We start from the raw sequence: 11,446 nt of genomic DNA on the forward strand, positions 1-11,446 counted from the left end.
ATTGTGTTTCCCCCTTTTCTTTTTGTGTCCATCATCTTTGTTTCCTTATGCTTATTGGTGTTTTTGGTGGGTGTCAACTAGACGCTAGCTAGTACGTACATAAAGCATTACACGACATCATATATTACTCCTCATCATTGTACATACTAGTTAAAAAGCTCTTCATCATTCTAGGTAAAATAGCATAAAAAGATAAAATCCTCATCATTCTGTTTGTTATCATAGTAGCAAATGACCAAGTTATCACAAGGTTGAAACACTAAGTACTACTCTCTCTCCTAGGTAAAAAAGCAAAATAAAGGCGAACTCCGACATCTCCGTATTAAAGAACACAGATCAACCTATCTCCAACTTGTGGGATGCGCAAGGATTCCTCTCCAAATGGTATCATGGATGCTTGTATTGCATTTCTCCATCCTTTAAGTTTCAGAGTGACTTTTTGTGCGTTCAACATGCACCATTCAAAGCCCCATCATCAATTTGCAACCCTTTTTGACTTCATTTGGTTTTTTTGTGCATTTACTCATTTTTTGAGCTAAATGACTCTGAAAAGGTTGAAAGTTGGCATGGTTTCATCATTTCACCCACATAGCATATGTTAAAAAGTTGAGAGGGTTACGGCAAAACCGGGTGCACTTCATGTACAAAATGGACAATCTCTTTCGAAGTATCACGGTTTCGGACAAAACTCATCTGTTACAAAAGAGATTTTATTTTTTTTAACTTATTTCAACTCTAGACTTTTTGTGCTCTCAACATGCATCATTCAAAGCTCCATCATCAATTTTCAACCTTTTTTGACTTCATTTGGTATTTTTCGTGCATTTACTCATTTTTTGGAGCTAAATGACCCTGATATTGAAAAGAACTATAAATGTACTCTGAAAAGGTTGAAATTTGGCATGGTTTCATCATTTCACCCACATAGCATGTGTTAAAAAGTTGAGAGGGTTACGACAAAAACTTGATGCACTTCATGTACAAAATAGACAATCTCTTTCGAAGTATCAGGGTTTCGGACGAAAAATCATTTGTTACAAAGGGATTTTTTTTCCAACATGCACCATTCAAAGTTTATTCTTTTTAGCTAATATTTTAGTTGTAGAGAGAAAGTCTTCACTTTTTCTTCGCGTGTGTCCCTTGCTTATATATTGCGCCGTAACCATGGACAATCTTCATCACATACATCACAATGCTTCAGAAAGCTTGCTCACATCATATTAAATATTCTTACACACAAATCGTACTTAAACAGGGACATAATAAAAATAATAGTTCAGATATCCATTACAGAAAGTACTGCATAACACGAAGAGATCCCAAGCACTACTCGTCGTCCGGATCAAAATATTCATCGTCCGGATGAGAATACCCCCAAGCAGTAGATACTAGCGGTACGAGGTGAAGCTGTCCATAATTGAAGATTCTAATCTTGCGGTACAACTCGTATGAAACGTACCAATCTTTTGCTGCATACTCAATGTTGATAGGGTCAAGTGGGGTCTTATCCCAAAGTTTGTGCCCTGACTTGGGGAATTTTGTCTCCATATGAGCATACTCCTCATCGATCAGGGCGGCTGCCATATGAGCCATTGAAGTCTTGTCATGCTCAAGCCTGAACTGTCCTGAAGATCAATGTGGCATCCAGCTGGTATCTCAATACCCCAAGTGCGACTCATCTTGATCTTGTCATTTGTTATATCAACGCTAGCAAAATTTATGCCGCTGCGAAGGAAGTCCATGAGTTTTGGACAGTGCTTGTCACTACTGCAACAACAAAATGGAACAAATGTGTTAAATATATACTACTGCAACAAGTATATTTTAGAACAAGTATAATAGAATCATAACAAGTATAGTTCGACACAAGTATAATAAGAATCATATATATATCAAGTTTCCTATTTCCTATATGCATTTCCTATCCTATGAATCAAAAGAAGCCCCTAATCTACGACATGTTCTCACGATGACCAATATGCAACTACAAGGAAAATTCCTATGCAATTTTCCTAATCCTCCTATTCCTATACAATTTTCTATTCCTATGCAATTTTCCTATGACTCAAAGAAAAGCCCCATTCCTATGAATCAAAGAAAAAACCCCTATTTTCCTATGCACTTTTCCTATGAATCAAGGAAACTATGACATGTTCTCGACATTCCCAATCCTCCTATTCGAATGCAATTTTCCTATCCTATGAATCAAAGAAAAGCCCCAATTAAAACTATGACAAGTTTCGTATTACCTTGCCCACTAAAAGACCATGACACGATGTTTGAAACAAAGTTGGACGACGGCAACATCGCGACAATCGGCCGTGTACTCGAGATCGAGGCCCATGAACTTGTGCTTCTCCTCTTGAAGCCATGCCTCGAACATGGAAAGAAAAACCGGGACCTTGGAGCTGTCGTTCATGTAGACGACATCGAGATTGGTCGTGCCATGTGTGAGCACCTTCCCGTAGCGAGTGATTGGATTCATGGTAGAGAATGGGGATGGAGGAGAGGGAGACGAACAGAGGAAACAAAGACGAACATGCGAGAAGGAGGCGCTGGTCTCATTTGATCTCGCGGTTATTGTAGCGTTTGATCTCGCGAGGAACAACTTCTAAGGCGCGGGAGTCGAACGGTTTGGACCTTTAGTCCCGGTTTGAGCCACGAGCCGGGACTAACAGGGCTCGCGCCAGGCGAACGGTTGCCACCACCCTTTAGTCCCGGTTCGTGGCTCACACCGGGACTAAAGGTCCCATCTGAACCGGGACTGATGCCGTGGCCTCACGAACCGGGACTCATGCTCCCATTCGTCCCGGTTCGTAACAGAACCGGGATTAAAGCCCTTTTCTCGCGTGGCTGTTTTCTACCCGTGTTTGTATACTATGCAACATTATATTCAAAGGTAGCCTCATACCTAAGTATTGCTTGCCTTTTGGTCTGAGTAGATTTAGTGATAAGCTGGACACAGTACATTTTGATTAATGAAAGTAACATTCTACCTATTTAACCATACACCTTTATTTATTAACCATCGAAGTGTACCTTTTGTTATCTTTACAACTGCATAAGTTCTCTTTTTTTAACACCATTAACATCAACACAAATTGCAATTTTGTAGTACCTTATAGAATTGTTCCAGCTTTCGGGTACCAGTCACCACAAGATGCTAGGTGTTACCACCACAATCGACCTCACTATCATGCTAATCACCAACCACTAATGACACTCTGGTCTATTAACGTAAAACATAGCCGGCCATCCTCTTTCTGAGATGCACGTATCATTATTTTTTTATGCACAGGAGCTTTGATTTTTTTTCAAAATCATTGACCAAGCAAAGAAAACCAAGTTTATTTCTTTTGCTTGCCAAATGAAAAAAAAATCTCCTCTTTTTAAACTGCGGAAAGCTCCATTTCCCAGCCACCTCTTCCCTCTCCTGTTTAACACGCTCCCTCTCCCCCATAGGCTCCTCAAAAAAAAGAAAAAAGAAAAGAAGAGAGAGAGAGAGAGAGAGAGAGAGAGAGAGAGAGAAGAGAGAGAGAGAGAGAGAAAAGGAAATAAAAAAGCGAAGGAGGGCTGCCAGGTACCCAGCCAGCTTCCCCTCTCCTCTCTCTCCCCCCAATTCGCTCTCAAATCCGCCGCCCCGCATTTCCTGAGCCCCCCGCAGATCTGGGACTCGACCCCGCCGGATCGCCGCGCCGACGCGGGACTCGCGCGATCCGATCCCGCCGCACCCAGCCGCCAAGTTGGCGCCGCAGCGGAGGTCGCAGCGCCTCGCCGGCGGCGGCGCGGGGTCCGCCGCCGCTGGAGGGGCGTCCGCGCAGGCCGCGGAGATGGGGGACTCGAGCGACGCCGTCATGGCGCGGTGGCTGCAGTCCGCGGGGCTGCAGCACCTCGCGGCCTCCTCGGCGGGCCCCGCCGGGGACCAGCGCGGCGCCGGCGTGGGGGCCCTTGGAGGCGGCGCCGGAGGAGCAGGCATGCTGCCGAGTCTGCTCATGCAGGTGAGGTTTCTCGTCTCGGTCGAAATGTTTGATCCGACCTACTTCTTCGCTTGCCGGATTCGGAAGACGCCGTCTGGTGCGTCCCATTGTTGTGGCCGTGTCTTCCCGATTGCCTGCAGAAATTGATCGACCGAACCTTGCGATTCAGGGGTTGCGCCGCCGCCGAGTAGATTGGATTCACTTGGTTTCTGGTAGAATTTATTTAGATTTATCGGCTGCTGGCTTGTGATATCTTAAGATGCATTATCCGATCAGTGCAGTAAGAGTATACCCGTGAAAGGCCATGCTTCACAAGATCGATATGCTGGGAATGGTGCTCATCAAGTTCCATCTGTTTGATGGAGGGCCAGCATGTAGCTGGGGTGGGAGTGTGGATTGATTCAGGGGCAAACTGGCATGAGCACAATCAAAAAGGGAGCTGGCATCTCTTAGTAATTGTTATACTCGATAGGCACATCAGCTTACTTCATTCCCAATATTCTGTGGATTTGTAGGGCTTGAAGTTTACACAAATTTGATGTAGAGGTGTGCATAGTTGAAACGGGCTATTATTATTTTTGTTCTTGATGATGTGGTCACGTGTCATAAGCTGGCATAATCTCTTACCCAGTGCCTTTAAAGTTCATGCTCCTATTGGTAGAATAATCTGAGAGAAGTTGTCCATACACAATTGTTGAATTGTTGTCTGGTGTTGGTTGGATGATGAACTGCAGTTTTTTGTTGTGTCTCATATTCAGATTTTAGATGCTATCTTTTGCACTGACCTTACTGGATTACGTCCTTCTCGGACTTCCATTTGACCCGTGTGGTAGTTTAGGTTCCCAGGGAACTAAGCTAAACATGAAGGACATATGTTTCGTTTTTATGAAGATGGATGCCAAATCTAAATTAGGAAGTTAACTTTTAGCCTGATCAGACCCTGGCATCAATTAATCGTTGTTAGTCATGCACGATGAAATCTTCTTGTTTCAACTACAACAGTTTGCTTGAAGTATTGCATGCCATGAGGACTTTACTAATTATAGTTTTCCTATTGATAGCCTTCACCAATGCAAAATGCTGCCAACATATGCGACTGCAAACCTTACATTTTGTTATTTGGTAGGGCTATGGACCACAGTCAGTTGAAGAGAAACAAAGGCTATATATGCTGCTGAGAAGCTTGAATTTTAATGGAGAATCTTTGCCTGCATCAGTCTCTGAGCCCTATACACCAACTGCTCAGAAATTTGGTAGTGGGACTTCTGCAGAGGGTCTGTATTCACCTGAACTTAGAGGCGAACTTGGAGCTGGTCTTCTGGATCTCCATGCTATGGATGACACTGGACTTCTTTCTGAGGTATGTTTCCAAGTCTTGTCTGCAAAGTGCCCTTTTGATATCTTAGTTAACATCCGTAAGTCAATGGCAGTTCATACTTTATGTTGATTCATGGCTTTGGAAATGTCTTCATGCAGTCCATTTCAGCTTAGTGTGTTTCCTTCTGACAGGATGTAGATTCGGAACCATTTGAGCCTTCACCCTTCATGCCAAAGGAAATTGATGATGATGAGGATGATATGATAACAGGAAGCCAGCTAGGTCCAGCAGATAACTATAATGCAGTGACGAGTGAAAAGGAGATCAGTACTAGAGAAAATAATGTAGCGAAGATCAAAGTTGTGGTATGGTAATCTCTTTAAGTTGTTGTTTGTGACTTGTCAACACTAAGCAGATATACCTGATTTAGTCTAACAATATATTCAGGTAAGAAAGAGGCCCCTGAACAGAAAAGAGTTATCTCGAAAGGAAGATGATGCTGTAGCTGTGCATGATTCATCTTCTTTGACAGTTTATGAACCTAAGCTGAAGGTATGCACTGTTTGTCTTCAGGAAGTCTTATTATGCCTGCACTATTTTATTTTTGTTTAATCTTTAATAGTTTACTCTATGAAAATCAATTTATTTTACCTTTTGAATGTCTGAACAAATTGAAGTGCTCCTGGTGATTGTTTTCATGTTTTTCCTTTTATGTACATCAACATCTTATTTCTACTGGAAGGTGGACTTGACAGCGTATGTGGAACAACATGAATTTTGTTTTGACGCTGTCCTGGATGAGGATGTTTCCAATGACGAGGTATTACTTTTTCTCTTGTTTGAGTGACATTTCTTGATATAATTATTCTCAAAAAATTATTTCTATGGCATTAAAAACTGCATATTATATAAGTTGCTCATCAAATTCAGTTTTTTTACTTCTACTGCTTTGAACTCGGGACAGAATTGGAAATTGGTGACAAGTTAGCTTCACATATGATGGTTTGAACACATGATGATTTGACAGTTGTTGAAGAAAAACTGATGGTGTTTGAAAATTCAAGGGGGCAGCTGCCGAGGCTGCTCCAGTCCCATTACTATCAGCCCGCGAGTATATGACTTACCCTGTCATTGATAACTAAGACATTATATATATAGCACAATCCCCATATTCGATTGCTGAAGTAGCAACGTGGCTGCTGACATAAGTTTATTAAGCCTATATGCGCATACCTCTATGCTCAGTTGCTCTTCATTCTGCCAGCTCGATTCCCAAGTATTCTTCTCCAACTCTGCTCAAATCACATGCTCACCAACCAATGTGTCTTGACTGTACATCATTCTGTTGCTGCCCATCACCACCATTTGTGTGCCTTGGCCCATCACACTAGTGCTTGCATGCCCATTTATTTGGCAGCTGCAGCTCTGCTTGAATTTTTTTGAGCAAATTTGTTCAGAGGATGGTTGACTACTGTGTTAACCCGCAGTTATGTGTCTTCATTTATCCAACTTCGGGATGGCAATGAGCTAGTGCTAAATTTGGGACTACCAGTTTCCAGTTTACATAGTTGTACCATCATTTTCTCCATTATAGTCAATGTGGTGTACACTACATTTTCAGTAAATTGATTTACCTTTTGTACTCTCTGGACAGGTGTATCGCGAGACGGTGGAACCAATTATACCAATAATATTCCAGAGAACAAAAGCAACATGTTTTGCTTATGGACAAACAGGTTGGGCAATACTGTTTTTTGCTGAAAGTTATACATACATATTGCATTTCTTTAAGCACAAATAGTCATTGTTTCTGTGATTTCAATAGCGTGTAAAGTATTGTTTCTTTTCCAAACGCCGAAATCATACTAAGGTCACCCGGTACCCCTTTCTATAGTCTTTTGTCAATTTTCAGTAGGCTCATGCAAAAGTGACAATTCTTGTGCACATAATTGCAGTATTGAGAACTGGGGATCCCAAACTTCTGAATAGTTTGCTGTCTACTATTTTCCCTTTCTTTGACTTCTGCATTGTAGCACTGATATGATTAACTGAAACTAAACGCTTATTCATTTTCCTTTTTTAGCTGTATAGATTGTGTACTAGCTCCCCTTGTGATGTTCTTAATCATTCCGGTTCATGAGCAGGTAGTGGCAAGACATATACAATGCAACCTTTGCCTCTGAGAGCCGCCCAAGACATGATCCGTCTTGTGAATCAACCTGTCTATCGGAATCAAAATTTTAAGCTGTGGCTCAGCTACTTTGAGATATACGGTGGGAAACTCTATGATCTTCTATCGGACAGAAGGTTGGTTGTTGTGCACTTTGCCTATTACCTTTTTCTTTCCTGGGTCTGGTGATGCACATACTAACATTAATCATTTCATCCACAAATCCATATTTAGGAATGCTTAGTCAAAATGTTGGGTAGTGTTTTTTTGAAGTTGCACTTGCTGTGTTTTATATTTATTTGCTACTTCTGAAATAATGGCAGTGCTTTTTGTTTTAAAAATTGAACCTCAGAGCCAGATTTTTGTTTGAAGTTTGGAACATTTATCATATGAGATTTACTGCTGCTCTGTGGACATCTAGCCTGAACTTGGATTTTGGTATCAGGACAATACTTTTGAAGGATTTAGTTTAACCAAAATTTCTCACCATTTTTTCTTTTGTAGACACTTACTGATGAGGGAGGATGGCAAGAAACAAGTTTGTATAGTCGGTCTGCAGGAATTTGAGGTTTCTGATGTCCAGATTGTCAGGGAATATATTGAGAGGGGAAATGCAGCAAGGAGCACGGGGTCAACAGGGGCCAATGAAGAGTCATCAAGGTCACATGCCATTCTTCAACTGGCTGTGAAGAAGCATATTATAGTAACTGAAACTAGGAGACAAAGGGACAGGGATGCTAATGAAGCTAAAAACACAAAGGCAGTGGGAAAAATATCTTTTATTGATCTTGCTGGAAGCGAACGTGGTGCTGATACAACAGATAATGATAGGCAGACAAGGTGCTATTTTCGCCCCCAGATTCATTTGCCTATTATTTTTCCAAACACTAACCTGGTACAATGAAATAATGTATTGACATGTATCTGTTATTATCACATCAGAATTGAAGGTGCAGAGATAAACAAGAGCCTCCTTGCCCTGAAGGAATGCATCCGGGCCCTTGACAATGATCAGATACACATTCCTTTCAGAGGAAGCAAGCTCACCGAGGTTCTCCGTGACTCATTTGTTGGCAACTCAAGGACGGTGATGATTTCTTGCATTTCTCCCAATGCAGGTTCATGTGAACACACATTAAATACGTTGAGATATGCCGATAGGTAATATCATGAAACATACTTCGTAAAGTCTAGTTCACATGTGGTAAATCATCATTTTAGACTGCTTCTGGCTATTAAGTAAATTTGCTGATCAATTGACAGGGTTAAAAGTCTTTCAAAGGGTGGCAACACAAGGAAGGAACAGTCTACTGCACCAACTATTCCTTCCATGAGGGAGTCTTCATCTGCTCCATCTTATCCTTTATCTGTTGAGGCTGAAGAAGTACCCAACCAGATCCAGGAGAAGAGACCTGTCGATATCTCTAGGAGAGGCGCTGAAAATTTTGCCTCAAACTCTTTGATGGAGCCTGACAGGAATAACTTCAGTATGATCCCAAGTTATTCTAATAGAGGAAAAGAGGAAAATGGTGCATCTGTTTTGAATGATAGGGAGAGGGTTGATTTTAGTTCTGGCCGAACTGTTTACAACAGTAAAGCACAGATAATTCCGAATTCAGCAAATGCACAAGATGAGGAAAAGGTTACCAGAGCCTCACCTCCCCGGAGGAAGGTTATAAGGGAAGACAAATCCGAAAAGCAGAGCAACTACACCAAAAAGGATAGTGGAATCGAGGTAAGTCGGCCTGGATATAAGGTGCAGCAGGTAAGGCAGTTGCAACAGCAGCAACGGCCAACGTCTGCTTCGGCTTCTCAGGTTTCGTCACGACAATCTGAAAAAGAGAGTTCATGCGATGATGTGGAGATAGATGCCATTCTTGAGGTAAACAATATTTTGCTGGCATTTCTGTCTTATTTATCCTGAATGGAACTTGTGGTGTAAATCTTTATTATGTATATTAGGAAGAGGAGGCCCTCATTGCAGCTCACAGGAAGGAAATCGAGAATACCATGGAGATCGTGCGGGAAGTAAGTTCCAGTTCATGTGCCGAGTAATTTTCTGTTATTGTTTAATTCATGCTCTTTAGACTGATTATCCTTGCTAAATTATTTCGTCCATGGTACTGAGGTTCCTACCATCTTATGATGCAAGGATACATATATTAATGTGCTCCTCTGGTAAAGATGGTGCCATATCGAGCACTTAGAATTCCAATCATTCCATAGAGAACTAGTTTTATCAGCTCTAATCTTAGCCCCTCACTGAAAAAGAAAAGAAACTTGAGTAATCCTGAGGGCTTTAAAAAAAAGAAATTTAAACCTTACAGTCTGAGTGGCATACCTTGTAATTAGCACTCATCTGCTTACGATCACCATGGTTTGATCTGAACTTAGGTTTTCATCATACTCAGATAGTATTAAGTGCCTTAGCATGCTGATACTAGCCATTTCTGTCTGCAAATAACCGTTTCAAAACTTGTGCCACTACTTTCTCCTTGTGCACATGAAAATTACCCATTTCATTCAGTTTAGTGTTGCTGCTCTCTTCTTACACCATTAGTCATTTAGGATATCAGGTATCCAGATTAGTTGGATACTGTAAAGCGTAAGTCAAATGTTGTGCTCATACATGCAAAAGCATTTCTAACTCTGTACATAAAAAAATCCTAGACTTATGCATCTAATCGTACGGGATCAGCCTATGTGGACTGTGTGCCCTTGTGTAATTCGCCTGCCCCCCCCTCCCCCCCCTGAATTTCATGTGTGGGTCCCATCTCCTGATTTTCTCCCTAGCTACCCAACTCATCCTCTGTAAATCCCTCGTAGATGTACCATCGCTGTTTGTACACTTATGTTCCATTTTCGAAGACGTCTCTGCTGGTTGAGCATATTGGTAGTTTACAAAACCATTCATTTGTGCCATGCTGCTACTGTATAAACTAAATGCACATTTTTGATTTTTTTTCTCAGGAGATGAACCTTTTGGCAGAAGTTGACCAACCAGGTAGCCTAATTGACGACTATGTGACACAATTGAGCTTTCTTCTGTCACGCAAGGCTGCAGGCTTGGTCAGCCTCCAAGCACGCCTATCAAGGTTTCAACAGCGCCTCAAAGAGCAGGAGATCCTTAGCCGTAAGAAATCATCCAGATAGCTGGTCATCGCTCATTGACTCTGGCCTTCTGCCTGCTCAGTAAATTTACCGGAGCTTGACCGCATTTCTTGAGATGCTTCTCTTCTGTGGTCTCCTGTAATGTTGGAACTGAGCAAGGAGCTAAAAGAAGACACCGCAGTGGCTCATGACTGGGTGAGTTGACTGGTTCATGCCATTTCGGACTTGGTTGTCAGGTTTGATCATCAGTTTGCGAGTAGTCCTTCTCACAGTTTGGCTGCACGGGCTTGTTTTTTTTCCGGCAGATGCATGGCTTGCCCTCAATGCCATTTTCCTTGGTATGAGGAGACGTCCGACGTGTAACTGTTTGCAGATATGGATGGGTTGATTTTTGCAGTGGCTCATGTACTATTGTGGACACAGATACATTATTGTTGTATTCTTTACTGATATTGTTTTTGATGACAAATGAAAATGTGTGTGTGGCAAAGTACTTGCAAGTTTTCTCCCCGTTATGCCTAGTGAGAATTTCAGGCACGTTTGCCAATGGCCGGGTTGTGCTCGTGGAGACCTGTCCGACGCTGCTGTAGCTAATACGCTATTGTCTGTGAATACCGCTGCGTCCTGCACCTTCAATATATGTAGAATAATTGGTGCCAGCTTCAGTCCCTCCGCTTCTGCTTGTAGTGGTGTAATGGCTTGCCTTGATGTGGCTGAAATTGTTGCTTGCATCATGCCACCGTTTTGCTGCACCTGCCAGTATATTCCAAGACCCGCGTGTGTATTTTCTTTTGAGTTGTGATCTCCCTCTTCATGCCATGCTGCATCAGTGGATATGCTGTTCAAAATTTGAGCATTGTGAGCTTGGAA

At 42.0% G+C, this 11,446-nt stretch overlaps 1 protein-coding gene across 1 annotated transcript; it reads left to right on the forward strand.

Annotated features, from left to right (window-relative positions):
- The first annotated feature begins 3,830 nt into the window (after positions 1–3,830).
- LOC123425839 (kinesin-like protein KIN-13A) lies at positions 3,831–11,069 on the forward strand. Its single transcript, XM_045109587.1, has 12 exons — positions 3,831–3,998; positions 5,104–5,337; positions 5,487–5,660; positions 5,743–5,847; positions 6,038–6,115; positions 6,950–7,031; positions 7,440–7,602; positions 7,970–8,305; positions 8,408–8,626; positions 8,729–9,347; positions 9,428–9,493; positions 10,436–11,069. The coding sequence occupies exons 1-12, from the start codon at positions 3,831–3,833 to the stop codon at positions 10,616–10,618; spliced, it is 2,427 nt and encodes an 808-aa protein (XP_044965522.1). The 3' UTR covers positions 10,619–11,069.
- The last annotated feature ends 377 nt before the right edge of the window (positions 11,070–11,446 follow it).

The sequence above is a fragment of the Hordeum vulgare genome, chromosome 1H (assembly GCF_904849725.1).
Source record: "Hordeum vulgare subsp. vulgare chromosome 1H, MorexV3_pseudomolecules_assembly, whole genome shotgun sequence".
NCBI classification, from domain to species: Eukaryota; Viridiplantae; Streptophyta; class Magnoliopsida; order Poales; family Poaceae; genus Hordeum; species Hordeum vulgare.